The sequence below is a fragment of the Sander lucioperca genome, chromosome 7, assembly GCF_008315115.2.
Source record: "Sander lucioperca isolate FBNREF2018 chromosome 7, SLUC_FBN_1.2, whole genome shotgun sequence".
Taxonomy (NCBI): Eukaryota; Metazoa; Chordata; class Actinopteri; order Perciformes; family Percidae; genus Sander; species Sander lucioperca.
Genome location: NC_050179.1, coordinates 11154443 through 11171241, shown reverse-complemented (window position 1 = coordinate 11171241; position 16799 = coordinate 11154443). Strand labels below are relative to the sequence as shown.

At 40.7% G+C, this 16799-nt stretch overlaps 1 protein-coding gene across 5 annotated transcripts in view; it reads right to left on the bottom strand.

Moving 5' to 3' along the window:
• The window catches only part of megf11 (multiple EGF-like-domains 11), a 76029-nt gene that overhangs the window by 40079 nt on the left and 19151 nt on the right, over positions 1-16799 (bottom strand). For all 5 annotated transcript variants that reach the window (XM_036003351.1, XM_036003355.1, XM_036003352.1 and 2 more), the window contains exons 4-6: positions 14970-15071; positions 14504-14604; positions 9821-9913 (exon numbers count right to left, since the gene is read on the bottom strand). In XM_036003351.1, the coding sequence (XP_035859244.1) occupies positions 9821-9913; positions 14504-14604; positions 14970-15071 (296 nt within the window). The remainder of the gene's footprint in view (positions 1-9820; positions 9914-14503; positions 14605-14969; positions 15072-16799) is intronic.

Sequence of the window (16799 nt, the reverse complement as noted above, 5' to 3'; positions counted from 1 at the left end):
CAGGACATGATGAACTCCTATAGGTCTGCATGTTCGGCTACTCCGTTCAAAAAGACAACTTCAGTGGCATTGACCTTGTTTTTCGTTGTTTTTTTTTCAGCTTTGCAACTAATTTTGGATCACTCTCTGCACAACACAGATTGGATCCTCAATGAATGCATCCTTGTGTCTGATAATGATTATATTTCCTCTAAAATTTCCTTTGATCCTTATCAGCCAGATGCCCTTTTGTCGATGTTTAGATCGCAAGCTACATCTCTTTGTTTCACTTAGTACACTCGAGCAATGCGATAGAGTCTCTTTGCGTTTTGTCCTTTTCCTTTTTCCTCTGTGGAAAAAAACACCAATTTAATTGAATTTCTGGGCTTTTAATGTCTGCATTACTCTAATCAGAGAAGGGGATAGTAGATTTGTTTATCTCGACCTTGGTGGAATTAGCAGAGGGTATTTGTGGAGATGGTAATGCTTTGAACAGAAAACTGTTCTGCAAGATCGCAACCTGAGCTTATACTGATCAACTAGTCAAAAGGTGCCTTTACACATTCCGTAAATTGACAGTCAGGCTTGATGGAGAAAACATCTTCTGGTGACAAAATGCTCTAAACTCAGACCAAAGATACTCTACTGTAATTTCACAGACAAAATCACTATCTTTTATATAAAACAATGCCTGTGTGTGCAAATACATTTTATATGAGTTGACCTAGCTTCCTAGTCTTTTCCTGCTTTGTGACTATATAATATTAAGATGCTAGCGCTCGATGATTCAATAGTCAAAGACAGTGGAACGATATGGCTGCCATTAAAGTAAGGTGCAGACATTCTGCTATCTTACACAAACAACATGCAATATAACCTTCTGAGAGGGTCGCACGACTGCAGGCGAGGCAGAACACAGTGGAATGCAAAATACAACCCCAAATACCCTAGGGCCTGGAGGCAAATTTGATTAAAAGTTTGTTTTTCTTCACTCTCAACAAACGGAGGAGCTCGTCGATGCGGCACTGACAGTTAATTGGACTTGGCGGGGCCACAAGTTCATTCGTCAGCATTGTGTGGGGCTTGCCTAGGAGGAGCAGGACAATCGATGTCCCTCAGGACGGCCTGTAATCACTGCAACACTCCAATGAAGTCCAGGGTTAAACATCAGGAGATTGCAGGTGCACCAGAGGATCTGAGAAAGACTGCTAATATGCTCCCACTGCCAAAGCAAACCAAGGACACTGCAACACAGCTTCCAATGGAATGTGATGATACCTAAGAACGGAGTTACACCTCAAGCTATTATTCTGACCAAAATGATCATGAACGCAAGGTCCTGAGAGATGATACTGGTGTCTATAACAAATATTTTGCAAAAAGAAAAACACTGTCAGACAGTTCCCAGTGGTTCCCAACCTGGGAGTCTGGACGCCTAGGTTGCAAATTCAATCTGAAGGGTCACGAAATGATTAACAAGATGTTAAATTATTGTAAATTTTTCTTGTTAATTATTTGGTAATTTTAGGTGTTTCTAGTCTTTTAAAAACTATGCAAACAAAAAGAGTAAAAAACAAAAATAAAAATCACACTTTCATTGAACTCATCGCAACTAGTAGACAAATACAACCGATTATGAGGGGGTCACAAATAGACATTGTTTTGTTAACAAGCTAAAAAGGTTGGGGTCCACTTTAGATCAGTGGTTATCCAACCTTGGGGTTCTGAGAGGCTGTGATTAATAAGATTGACAGAAGAGGAAGAAAAAAATTCTCCTACACAGATTCTGACTTTTCTCAAATCTTTCTCTTCTTCATTGTACAATAGTGAGTAGGTTTACCTCTTCAGACTTCAAAAGACACTGCTTCACTTTTAAGGGTCACAAAGTGTCACTGATCAAAATAGAAAAAAAATATTATTGAAGACTAAAAAAGGAAAATATTTGGCACTGCTGGAGAGACTTCATAAAACAAAACCGAGCAGTGTTTTAACACAATGCCAGTCTAAATCAGGTGTGTGGCATTATGTCTACCACACACTGAACTGTGAAAAGGTCATCAAAAGCAATGATCAATAAAAATCAATTGAATCTTTGCTTACAAACTTCATATACACAACACTGGACCACAAAATCAAGTGTGACTTATGAACTGTGAAATGAGCCTAAAACAGCTTTGTTCTGCATTAGTATTCAGAAGATATCTTATCTCTAAACTGTTATCATAGCATTTCAGCTACTTTAGACACAATGACCTTCTCTTAAGGACAGAAGATAAGGCATTTTAAAGTCCTTATTAAATCAAGCCATCTATGCAGACTGGATAGTGTGTTCCAGGGCCTGTTCACTCTCTCTCTTACTGACTAATAAGCATCACAGTGATAATGACCAGCGGACTGGATGCTGGATCTACTCTGTTCAAAATGATCGCATCATCCTAAACATCACCACGATATGCTGTTATATTCACCGGCTTTCTGTGCTCAGGTTATATCAGAGAAAACACACTCACATTCACACATTTTAGGCATTCTCCCAAAGGTAATGGAGCAGGGAGCTCTTGGGGAACAATAAATCCTGCTTAATGGGATGGTACAAAAAATCTTCAGAGCCAGGCAAAGTCAATCTGCATACTGGGCCAATGAGGCTTACATGTTCAGAAAATGTTATAAAGATGTGTGTGTGTGGGTGTGTGTGTGTGTGTGTGTGTGTGTGTGTGTGTGTGTGTGTGTGTGTGTGTGTGTTCTTGTTTAACTACATTTGTGGGGTCCCAAAACTGGGAATACAGTATACTTGTGGGGTCTGGACAGCTTTGTGGGGCCAAAATGCTGGACCCCACAAGGTTAAAGGGCTGTTTGAGGGTCAAGATTTGGTTTTAGGATTAGAATTAGGTTATGGTTAAGGTGAGGGTAAGGGTTAAGGTTAGGCATTTAGTTGTGATGGTTAAGGTTAGGGTAAGGGGCTAGGGAATGCATTATGTCAATGACGGGTCCCCACAAAGATAGTGAAACAAACGTGTGTGTGTGTGTGTGTGTGTGTGTGTGTGTGTGTGTGTGTGTGTGTGTGTGTGTGTGTCATAGCAGTTGATGCACAATACTAATTCAAAATCTCCTCAAAAGATTGTGGTTGTTGCTTTTAGTGAGCATATTTTAATAATGTTTAACTTGTGATCAACATTTGTGTGTATGTGTATGTGTGTCTGTCTGTCTGTCTGTCTATCTTTAGCAGTAAAGAAGGCTGTGAGCTACAGTGCGTGTGCCACAATTCATTCAATGGATTCACCGTCATTCAGCTGAAGTCTCAGCACAGTGATTTACACCACATATAATTCACACCAGTCACTAAGAGACATGCCAGTAAAGATCTGAGAGGCATGCTATCCGAACCATATCTTGAAGCATGCTCTCTCAGAGCCTAGGCAGTAACATCCGCACAGCTCAATCTGATCTTTTTAACAGCCACCATCCCTGTCTGTTTCTAAACTGCACATAACCAACTCAAACCAACAATGTTTGTGTGGGAAGTCCTTCCTAAGTTCTTGATAACTATTGGTGGACTACTAGTCAATTAAATGTCTTAGCTAGTAAAACCTTTGGTCATTTGTAAATCGGTTCCTAGAAAACATATGTAGCACAGTCTAATCAAAAGTAATCAGCATATGCAGCAGTGTAAACAATCACTGTAGCATCATGAGCTGTTACCGTTTAAGGGGGTCAAACTATATATTAAACTTAAAGCCTGGTTCACACGGCAGGATAATTAGGCCGATTTTAGCCCCGATTCACCCCTTCCGACAATCTTAAGGATGCTCCGATTATCGTAAAATAATCTGATCAGATATTCCTTCCGTGTGGTGTGTTAAGACTGCTCTCATCTGCTCGGAAGGACGTCGGGACCGCTCCGATCTCAAATCGGGGATATCCAACATGTTGGATTTTTTTGGCCCGATTTCTCCTTGTGTGTGGTATCCCCCGGGGACAAACGAGCACGCAGCCTGTGGACTGTGGCGTGTAGCCAATTAGAAAGCGAGGTGACGAGGCGGCGAGGAAAGCACCAGGAAACAAAATCAAAAAAGCTGGCGGGATGGCGCACCAGAAAGTCCGGTGGACGTCGGAGATGGAGGACCAACTCGTCGACCTGTGATAACGTTTTTTTTTAAAAACAAACTACAAACTATCGCCACTGCATCTTCTTCGTCCGCCATGATTGTTTACTCTGAAGTCACGTTTGATCTCGAGGGATTTTGCGAGATTTCCCGTCTGACCTGGGAATGCTCGGGAGTCAAATCGGTTCGTGTGTGATGTGTTGATTTTGCCGTGTGCTGCGCACCACACACTGTACGACCAAAACTGTTAGACCCGTGATTTTTTATCGCTGTGTGTGGAGTCTCTCAGGATTGGAAAATCGGCCGACAATTTTAAAATCGTCCGGCTTAAGGAGTCCTGTGGAGTTTACTTGGAAACAAACAAAAGGTAATGTTTACATTTAGTGTTACCAAAAACAATTGTTTCCTTGAGGTCTAACAAAGATAATGAATGTATTTCTTTTCTCATAAAACTTTTACAAGTCTGATTTTTAAAATATTGAAATCATACATTGTTTGCATTGTTTGCATGCATTGTTTTTCTTCTTCTAACAGTTAATTAAAGTTGTGTTACATCTTGCAGTTACTGGATGTAAATGTGTCATAGCAACTAATCTCTATATTAGAATAATTTGTTATGGTGCAACCCATTTTTCATTAGTCATGCATAAGGCTGCGTTCAAACCAACTTTAACCCTGCGTGAAGAAAAAAAAACATCTCAATGAGGCCAGTCACGTGATGGGGCCAGGGGGCTCCATGAAAATGAAGCCTGGCTCAACTTCTGTCAGACTGCAGCGCCTTGCCAGATGATGTTGTGTAGTTGTCGACACAAGTTCAGCCAGGCTCAACTTCAAATACACGCAAGCACTTGTTCCCTGTAATTACTTTGTACCATTACCGTATTTCTACTGTTGCAATTGTTGCGACCAAAGATTTTTCTACATTCTACATTTTCTACCATGATAACGTTCCAGAGTTGTAAAATTATGTCTCAAAGTATAAACTGATAATGGATTTGTTACTCGTTTTTAACAGTTTCTTACTGGGTCGTATTTGAGTGTCTTACCAGTACCATAAACAACACACCATCACCAATGCAGCGCCTTATGTTGTTTTAACACAGGACTGTTTTTGGTCTAAACGCCTATGAAATCTAAACATGTGTTACTTGGTTAACATTGAATTTAAGAAGAACTGATACAACCGGTTCAAGTTCTTCCGTACGATAAGAAGTGATATCTCAATGAGAATGAACTCTGTGGTGTGGAGAAATAAATAACACTGTCACATACTTTGCAGTATATAAACTGGCTGCAACAATACCCTCCCGGGTATTGTTGCAGCCAGTTTAGCCCTACACAAAAACAAAGTTCTGTCAACGCAGGAGGGCTTCGTACACACACACACACACACACACACACACACACACACACACACACACACACACACACACACACACACACACACACACACACACACCTGTGTTCCACGAAGCACTATAGATCGGTCCGTCTTCTGTCCCCTCGAGGAATACAGTTGCCTGGGCACTTTGATCTATCAAAATGAATGAGGCAGGCGGCATCGAGTATTACATGCAGCAAGGAACCCCTTTCAGAATGATACAGTTTGAATATTTATAGTTGTCATAAAATGTCTCTCTTTTTTTCTTTTTCTTAAAGGTGATGTGGAGAACAAATCTTACTTTTCACAGTTTGTTGTTGATATGGGGCCATTATCTAAAAAAAAAAGTGATTTGTTGCTTTTATACACATTCAAATAGGCACACACACACACACACACACACACACACACACACACACACAAATATAGAATTCTCTATCTGCAAGATTAATGAAGAGAGAAGTTTTGAGAGAAAAGTATAGTGACGTTTGGAGTGATGTGTGGAACCACAGAAAATCTGTGTGTGCATCTCTGTCCCATTCAATGTAATTCACAGTCTCTTGGTCTTTGACAGCGATGCATGTCAATGTCCTGCTGCTGTGGGATTGGAGAGGAACCATCTGGCTCATATGTACTTCTGAGAATAAGGTGTAAATTTTGTCGACGGGGTGCCAGAGGGAGCTCTTACAAGGGTGTTTTCCAAGCCAAAATGAAGCTTAACTGTACGGTTTTGGTCTGGTTACTCTTATATATTGGGTCTCTGCTGGTTGGGGCAATGTAATCTGCAATGAAATAAGCTAATGAAGCTACAGGAAATATCTGAAATCCGTACTTCAACACAATGAGTTCAATATCTAATCGAACCAATCCCTGATTTAAAAGCTTAACAATGAATAATCGTATTGTTTTAGTCGACAATTAACATAAAACAAGTAGCATGTAGCCCCCCCTGTCTGGAGCAATTCCCCATAAACAAGTATTCATAGGCCACATTCATCAATTAACCATGTATATGCGTAGCACCCGAAGCAGTGACTGCCTTCCTATTTGAATACATTAGGGAGGAATATGTTACCTCATGGACCACAGCTGACCAACCACATAAGATATGACTCTTAAGTGTGATAGATTTCTTCTTATAACATAAAGGATGCTCTGTGGTTAACAAAGGATGCTTTGTGGTTAACACACAAACAAACAAACTACTCCTTGAACCTTTCAAATACTTATCATGGTAGCATTGCTTTTTAGAATCTCTGCACAAATGGGTGAACATTTCTACCACAACAAGGAAAAGCAAACTCCAAGATGGCAGAGAGAAGAAACACTAAAAGCTCCATATTTATGCACATTTCGTCTCCCTCAGCACTGGGAACATATTATTATCTGGCTGAAGCAGATGAAATCAATGATAGTGCTTCATTGCACCTAATATTTTACAAGTGATGGCAGTCATAGCTAAATATACCTTGTACATACAACATCTATCTTTATCATTCTCTTTATTTAAAAGCTGTTATTACCATAGCATATAGTGACCCTGTGTGACAGCCTCATGCAGAGAGATTAAATCACGAGTGTTTGAAAGTACACAGCAGTGGAGGCAAAGAGACTGGGTCATACTCTGCAACTTTAAATTAAGAAAGTCTGCTTTAAACCCAAGAAACTCATAAGATTCTGAAGAAAAGTTTTCATTCAATAAACTCATAATATTCCACAAAGATTTGATTTCCCATTTCATCTCATATCGCACCATTCTTTTTACAGCAGCATATACTATATTTGTTGCAAACTACAACCAATATTACAACTACTTTGGCAAAACCTAGTACTATAATTCAGTAGACTAAAATGACTAAAGACATACTGTTCAGTCCCATAAGCAGAGTTCCATCTATCTGAATTGCCTTTGCAAAAACGGCTGCTGTCCCTGTTTTATTGAGTCTTAATATTTTTTTTTTTTTATTTGTATCGTGAAAATCCTATTAAGAACGATGTTGTTTTTGAAGCCAAACAAAGTATACACAGTGGCACAGAGAAGACAAACACAGTGTGTATCAAAAAAAGAATGCAAAGTAACTGAAAGCACAAGCACAACAAAGGAAAAACACACATTAATAGGTACATGTGTCACCACACTGCTTTAAAGCTGTTCAGTGAAACAGTAAAATAAAAATAAAAATCAATTCATGACATGTGATCAGAGAAACATGTTCAAGACCACGTTCCACAAACACAACACACAGGCATTAGAGGAATCACAGCAACCAACAACAATTAATCATTCATCATTCTTCTGGGAAAACACACACACTCAGACTGCTCCATATCCACACGTGATACATGTAGAACAAGACAACATTTGCAAACAAAAGTCAGCAGACATCCTGTTATGCTGTTTTATCTGTGGTCCACATCTACCAGTGTGTCCTTGAGTCTAAGACACCTCAGGACTCCAGGCAGGTCACAGGGCAGGTCTGGTCTCAGTGGGACTGTTGCCTCAGGCAGCGGAAGAGGATGAAATGTTTTCTGGCTACAGCAGGTGAACACCAGCAGGTGATAGCTTTCTTCAGCCTTCACCACTGCTCCCAACACAACTTACTAAATCTCTCCCACCTTATCGCCTTCTCTTTACTGGCCACAAAGAGTCCGACTCTTTATTTTCACCACCTGACCCATATACAAAACTACATCCTGGTGGGTGCTGCTCCAGAAACGAGGTCCAAGCCTTTGATGCAGCTCCAGATCACTGGCTGAAAGGCTGTCACTTTAGCTTTAGGCCGCTCAGCATCCCACGGCAGCTCTTCATCTCTAAGCCTGGACGACACACTTTTCATCACATTCACACATCCTTCATCATGTGACTGGCTCATTCTGCCCTCTCACCAGCTATCTTATCCGGGAATTGGCTTTTATGTGAGCACAAATACCTCAACTCAAACATAATAGCGGTAAAATAAACAGCAAATAAACTGTGGCATTGATTGTGTTGGAACTAAGTAGATGTTAATGTGCGCTTTTCAGCCCACTCGAGCCATAATATGATGGCTGCATCCACTTACACGAGGACTACTAAAGCTCACATCACCTACCTGAGCTGGGTGAAAGTAAAATTTACTGTGAAAGACAAAAAAAACATGCTGAACCATTTACACGAAGGAAAAAGAGGGCAGATTTAATTTAAAAATTGGCACGCATTCCTCATTTCTACAGATGAAAGCTCGTAAATGAAAAAGCCTGGAATCATGCCTGGTATGGAAATCTAAAGTTATGAATAATGCCTCTGTCTCAATCATCAAGTCTGTTTTAATAAGGTGGATTAGCCCAGCACCTGCAGGCTGAAAGGCACACACGGCTGCACTCCTAACCAACCAAGAGTGGGACAAGAGTCCCTGGAGGCCCTGAACCTCACATCCTCCCTGTTGGACCTTCAGCTGTCTGTAGGAGTAAGCAGCAGCAGCAAACAGCTCAGGCTTGTCATTTATGCTCACGAATCCACCTCCAATGGGCCGGCGCCGCAGCGAGAGCAGCTGATTTACACACAGTTGGTAATCAGGGAATGGCTCTCTTGCTAATGAAAACTCATAGATCTATACAATAACAGTACTGATATGATTTTAGCTCCCATTACTCATTCCTAAAAATGCAATCTGCAATAACAGTTAAATGCTGCTGGGAGCAGACAGCTAAAGTTCAGAATTTGAGATCAGATATGTTGACTGGGTCACTGCTTTCTCTGTCCTGACCTGGGAATAACAGCCTCCTGTATGTACATACACTATTCCTCTACAGACATAAATATTACAAAGGAGTAAATAGATTCTTTCCACCTGTCTGGCGTCAGTGACGCTCCAGCATTTAGCTGATTGCAGGATGGATATAACACCCCCACCCCAGCCCCATCCCTCCTGGAGACCAGCTCTGGGAGCAAACCCCAGTAAACAGAAAGGCCAGCACAATGGTTTGTTTCAGTCTGGCACTGATTCATCATTCCGCTGAACAAGTCATAGGCACCAGTATAATCATGATTAAGACCATAACAGAGAGCTCGGTAGACACAGGGGGGGATGTAACCATCCATCCATCCGCTATATTCATCAAGCAAATCACTTCCACTTCCAGCAAATGAAAATGAATTCAGTGTGACTTACCTGTTCCATTGGCTGTGTTTGCTAAGAAGAGAGGATACAAAGCTGAGCAGCTTTGAGATAGACGTACATTGAGGCAAAACAGTTGAAAGATTCAAATTCTTAAATTCATTCATAAATTCTTTTGGACTAACTGGCTGTGAAAGCCATTTAGGAATAAAAATGAATCTAAGTGACTAATTGTGGGTTTAGGAGTAAAATGCACTCACCACTGGAGCAGTCCAGTCCGCCCCATCCAGGCTCACACTGGCATGTATCAGGAGACACACAACGACCATGGACACACTCCTCTGTACACAAAGCTGAGACACACAGAGACGTTTTCTCATCAGTGCAATTTATAATTGAGTTAACACACACACACACACACACACACACACACACACACACACACACTGCGTTTCACTATCTTTGTGGGGACCCATCATTGACATAATGCATTCCCTAGCCGCTAACCCTAACCTTAACCATCACAACTAAATGCCTAACCTTAACCCTTACCCTAACCCTAACCATAACCTAATTCTAACCCTAATCCTAAAACCAAGTCTTATCCCTCAAACAGCCCTTTAAAGTTGTGGGGTCCAGCATTTTGGCCCCACAAAGCTGTCCGGACCCCACAGGTATACTGTATTCCCGTTTTTTGGACCCCACAAATATAGTTAAACAAGAACACACACACACACACACACACACGCAGAGTGTAAAACATCATTAAACCACCAATAAACAGCATGATGAAAATCACCAAGATAACAGCTGAAAGAAAATGGCCCATAAAATTGAACACTCAATATCTTGTGTAAATCTTAAAGACTAAGACTAAATCTTATAGCCATGACACTCATATTCAGCATCCATCTCCACTACTTGACACTGAGCTAAATGATTTCTTATGAGATTGAGTCCTTGGTTAACATCTGTTTATCACATAGCTTCACTTTCCACAATGACCAGTTATCAGCAGGCTTAGCCATGAAGGAACGAGCTGTAAATCTCCTCTAATTTGATCAGCCAGTGCTTTGTCATATAGTGATGCTTTAATGTAGCAGGTCCAGGCACCTCAGTGTTTACTAAGTGTGCAGTTTTCTTGATCATTCACATTGAGCAACATGGCACCCGATTGATTGGGTCCGCATTAGTATTCCTAGAAGCGTGCTCACAAGAGTTGGAGGTTTGGTTCAGCTGGATAAAAAATGTTTGCCATAGTGTTTTTTGTGTGAACTGAAAGAAAAGTATCACAAAAATAGGCACTTAGCATGAATAAATCTGTGGCAGCCAAGGTCATCTGACCAGCAGGGTTAAGACAGACAGACTCTTATCTGAGAAATGAAACAGTCAGGCCAATATGATGAGAGAGAAACCCCGCCTGATGGGAATCAGCAGTCCACCAACACAGCCTGTGGAGGGATGCTACACAATCCAAGGGCAGCAGAACAGACAAACCATTGCCTTAACTGATCATACTTCATCCAGAAGTTCATCCATGTTCTGCTTCTTTTGTTCTTTATTTTCCCTTGTTTCATGATCAAAAGTGTAAAAAAGGACAGCAGGAAAGCAACTGAATTTGTTTTAAACAACATATGCCCTGGGGGCGCTTTTGCAGTTCTGTGTGCAACACTATGGCGCTCATCCTGCAGACAGAGAGGTCAGCAGAGTGCTGGCTGCAGGCCTGAACAGTGCTACTATAGATTATCGCTCAATCAGGCTTCGATTAGGATCCACCACCAGCGGGAGAGATGCAGCGGGAGAGGAGAAAGAGAAGTGAAGCCCAAACACCCACGAGCCGGCGCTAATCGCAGAAATGCTCCCAAGGCAAAAATGGTAAACCAGAGATTGAAAGATAATTTAGGGCAGATTTCTGAGCGTCAGTACTCTGGCAGAAAACTGTCTAATTACAGTAAGCCAGCGAAAAGAAAAGGGAGAAGAGCTTGAACATTTGTGCTGACGAAGGTGCAAGATCGACTACCTGTAATCAATGAGTCCCCAGTATGCAGAGTATTCAAAGAGAAGAGGAGACGAATTCAATGTCACCATGATGAGTTGATTTCGTTTACTTTCAATCAGCAAATTCTGATCAGCGAGAACAGGGAAATGCAAATGTGTCACATCCTTTATATAAAAATAAAAAAATAATATGGAAATTAAGTTTTGAGTATGGGAGAAAGGATAAAGCGCACCCTTCTCCTGAGATCTGAACTGGTGTTCTGAAGGGATGGCATAATAAAGTAGGAGGAGGTAGGTCTTTCATTTTAATTGAAATTCATGAATCACTCTGCTTAACTCATGTCTAAGGTATCTGTTGGAGAATTGAGTCTTTCATCTAGATAAAAGGCTAATCCAACTCATTATGCAGAGGTGTTATCAGAACAGGGAACAATGGAGCTAATTGGTGATTGTCATTCAGTGTTAATAAATTTAATATTCCTGCCCAGTCAAACTACAATCTTTAAAAATATCTGATAAAATAGATCTTTTTAGTCTCTCCCTGTTTTTGGAGAGTTTTGCTGCAGTCAGGAAAAAAAGACCTGTCAGTACAATTCTGTGTGTTTGTGATTTTTGTAGTAGCAGTGTTTTGTAGTACACTGGTAGGGAAAATGAGGTGAACAAAACGTGAAACATTATTACGAAGCTGATGGATACATCAATCTAAGAGATATGCCTGCCCACAGAACATATCAAACAACTCCCTCCAAAGCTTCTTCCATGCCTCTATCTAGCACGGAGATGATTCATTTTAAAACTGTGTCTTTGAAGCATTAAAAAATGCAACAAAGCCAAAAATGAAAATTAAATCAAAGGCACAGAATCCCTTTCTAGAAAAAAAAATCTCATCTTCCCGATCATCAAAACCTAAATGTGAAATATGCTAGCGTATTGGCGCCTGAAACTTTATCAGAACCCAACTAATTCTGCCACCACTATAATTTTTTGGAATTACACTGCATCCCTGGACAGGCAAGAGTCATGCAGAAGTCATTTGACCTAAATGCTCTGCAAAAAGAGGGACTCATAGCCCCGCATCTTCCGTCAGCCTCTGAAGATATTATGAGCTGTTGTCATTAGCGAGTTCCCCTCATGCACAACCGTAATAACCATGCTTATTAGGAGGGAAATGAGTTACTCACATCTTCTACATAAACTAGTTACAGATTAAGGTAATGACTTACGACAGATCAAAGGTCACAGAATTAATAAAGACCTCTAGTTACTTCAAGCTCTAATTAGGGAGAAACAGATCAAAGTTCAACTTATCGTGGGGAGCTTTGAGAATATTAGACAATTACTTCCAAAAGACAAATTGAAGCAAAATAACAAACTAAAGAAAAACATCCTAAAAGATATTGTTGCTGATTTGGTGTCAGAAGTGTTCTCCTTTTGTTTGTTTGTGGGGTGATTCACATCCCCAGATTCATTGGAGTTAATGTAAATGTTGATGTGGTGCCATATGACCAAAAAACAGGAAGGATTAAAACGCAAACGCTCTCGAAGCATTTTGGACTTTTAATGAAAAAGACTTCATGAAGAAAGCTACAGTAAACTAACAATACACAAGGGGAAGGGGGTATTTTACATTTAGTAAACAACAAAGGGTCCTGAAATAGACGACTTGAGTTAATTTTGCGTAGATTTACTCTATAATGCCCCCTTTTGTCACTGCTTGCAAAACAGCTCGGGGAGTACAAATCTCTTAATCCTGGTAGTGAGAGTGCTCGGATTAAAAGAGGTAGAACAGTTTGCAAAGGCAGCAGAAAGCAAAACTGCCCTCTCGGTCCCTGTCAACTCAGTCTCCCCACTTCACCTGAAAGAGCGTTAAGGGGAGGGTGGCTGTTTTCACTCTCAGCCTGACATAATATCAAAATTAAACCTTCTTCATACTGGAGAGGCACCTCCACAGTTTGCAGATTTACCTGGTTAACACCCTGAAAAGACTGTTAATGAACAAATAGCTCCATAGTCAGTCAAATGGTTAATGAATCCATTATTGATCAATCTGCGCTCCCCTTCTCGAGACCCCCAGATAATGACACCAGCTCTTATTCTTTGCTGGCTGGCTTCCCGGTGCTCAACTGCCCTGAGGCTAGCCAAGCCTAGACAAGGACAAGCTCAGCTGTGGTCAATGAGCAAACCCACACTGCTGCAGTCACTGTATCAGTAACTCCCTCATGTTGCAAAAGATCTAGGAAAATATTAAAGTGTGATTCTAATCTTATTTAAAGGGAATAAAACATTAGGTAAAAGCGAGAATATAAAAAAAAACGCAACTGTCAGAAGCTCTATGTTCTGTCTTTATTTGGCCAACATGCAAAAATATTCAGTTTGATGTGTGTGAATAAAAATAGAGATCAATGACCATTAATTAAGCTATAAAAACAACAGGGAAGGATTGTTATCAGGGCATTGCTACAGTCCAATTTCCACGGCTTCTGCTCTTTTTATGTTATTGAATTCTGGTGTGGTTTTATGGCAAGTGCTATGTCTACTCAGTCTATAACCAGGAGCCCCTTGGCTCGTTAATTTTTCTCATTGTTATACAACTTCGATTAAATTACTTGTGCTGGAAGAGTGAAGTAGAGAGCAGTATACAGTGCCTTCATGGTAAATCATGCTCAATCACCTTAAACTGAGTAAATTCCCATGGATGGTGGCATGCTAACAGAGGAGCTAGTGGTGGTGTGTTATGAGGTGTTCGTAATAAAGAGGATCAGACCGGAGTGGGGGCGACAGAGGCGGAGGGCCGACGGCGGCCTGGTGGGGAGTTGTACCTTCATCTTCAAGCCACCCACTGTAACGATCAATCCTAATATTTACTCCCGTTCTGTAAATGTCTCGCTGACGTAAACTGAAATGTTATCATAGAGGACAAAGGAGTTAAAAAAAAGGATACTCACGAACACACAAGTCTCCGCTCTCAAAGTAACCAGGGCAACACTGTGAGCGGCGCCTGTACATGGTCCTCACTCCCCGCCGGTAAGCCGTCTTATAGCTGATCCTGGAAAAACAGACACACGAGACAGCTACGTGATGTAAAGAGTGACCCTTTCCGAAGGGCAGTAAAACATATAGAAGGTAAAAGAGAGTTGTAGCACGATTAGTTTTTAAAGTACAACCAAGCCAGTGGAATTTTTTTTTTTTTAAAACCTAAAAGTCAGTATTTGGGAGGTGACCATAAACCTTAATGGAGTAATTAAAACATTTATGGTGAGATGATGACAGTCAAAGGCATCCTGGGTTTGAGCACTTCACTGTCAGCCACATTAACAAGGACATTTACTGTGGCCTTCATTGACTTGGCTATGATTTTGGGGGACAGTCAACAAATATGGGGGACAAATAAGGAGGCTTATCCAAGTGTACCTGTGCCTTGTGCATTTAAACCAGTTGAGGATGTCTGTACATCTGGTGTAGTAGATCTGGTCAAATGGGTGAGCATAGGATTCCTGGACAGTCACAGCGTAGCTACAAGACAGAAATTAGGACACCAGTGGTAGAAAGAAGTACTGTACCTAAGTACAATTTTGAGACAAATTTATATAATAATCATTTCAATATACATTTCAGAGGGAAATATTGTACTTTTTACTCCACTACTATTATCTGACAGCTATATTTACTAGTACATTTTCAGATTTTACATTAAAACGAGCGCAAATTCGCAATAGCTTCACGTGTTCATGCAGACACACACACACACACACACACACACACACACACACAAACACACACAAAAACACCTAGGGCGAAAACTGTGGCTGCCAAAGGGTGGGCAATTTTTTTTGGACCAACCGACTGACCGACAGATTGTTTCAATTAAATAATTTGTTTGAGGCCCAAAGAAATTCAAGTATCAAAAATGTCACACAAACAACTAAGATGAGAGAATATTACAAAAAAAAAATACAAATATGTGTAACAGAACTACATAAATTTGTATTTTTATCTTCTTTCCTCCACCATTAAACATTTGAAGACGCCTCAAATTTGTCATGTGTCTCTTTGGAAGGGGCCCGACCCCTGGGTTGGGAACCACTAGACTGAACTATTAAACTGTATATAAAAGTAGTTAAAGGGGCGCTATGCAGTTTTGGCCATTTCTTCGCTGTTTTCTCGCTTTTTGCTCGCAGGTTTCTCTATAGAGCTCCCCCTACAGCTTCGGAATAGATATTTGGCAGCTCATATGATTACTTGTGTCTGACTCATCGCTCTGTCAGTCTGCCGTTTCCTCTTACTCTGTTCCTCCGACAATACTTTCCTAGCTTTCTGCTTCTTTTTTGCTGGCTCAGCCATGACGATAGTGTGAAAAACCCCATTGTTACCTTGTTAGCCGGTTCCTGAATGGGCGTATGTGTGCAGTGCCGTGAAGCAATTTGTTGCATTGCGAGATCTGATATCACGCGATACTTCCTGACGCTGAGGCGACTCGCCGGCCCAAAGTTGCAAGGGTGGTTTTTCAGCTCACAGGCGCTAGGGGGGAGCGAGACGACCACCATTCAACTCGAAAAAAGTCATATAACCATTCCAATGACTCCGAAGCTGTTCAGTTAAGCTAAAAAAAACTGCATAGTTCCCCTTTAAAATTTTCTTAACCTTGAGAAGCTACAATAGTAAAAATGCTGCTTGCACATTAATACATCAGTATAAACAAACAATATATCAGTCACAGGAGCCATTTTTCTGCAGAACGATTACTTTGGCTTTGATACTTTAAGTATATTTTGCTGATAATAATACTGCATTTGTAACATTTTGAATGCAGGACTTTTACTTGTAATGGGGTATTTGTACATTTGTACTTTTATTATTAGTAAATGATCTGAATAATTCTTCCATCAGTGGAAGACACTGCTGCAATCATAGTAAACATTGCTGGGAACAGAGATTTTCTTGCTCCAAAAAAAAACAATAACAGCAAACAGGTCATGTCAATGGTAACAGTTCCAATGAAAGTAACACACTAACTTTGATATGCAAAGAAAGGACTTGAAGGGAGCTTTTAGGTGATTCATGTTAGTGAAATATGCATCCAGAGGCAGTCTGAGGATATTGGAGGATCTCAAAGCCATGAACACAACCCACTTAGGGATTCATTTCGATGCCAACAAGGTGGAACCATGATCCCTAAGTACACTCACCTTGGTCAGGCAATAATCCAGATAATATATCTTCACAGCTTTCTTTCCTCCCCTT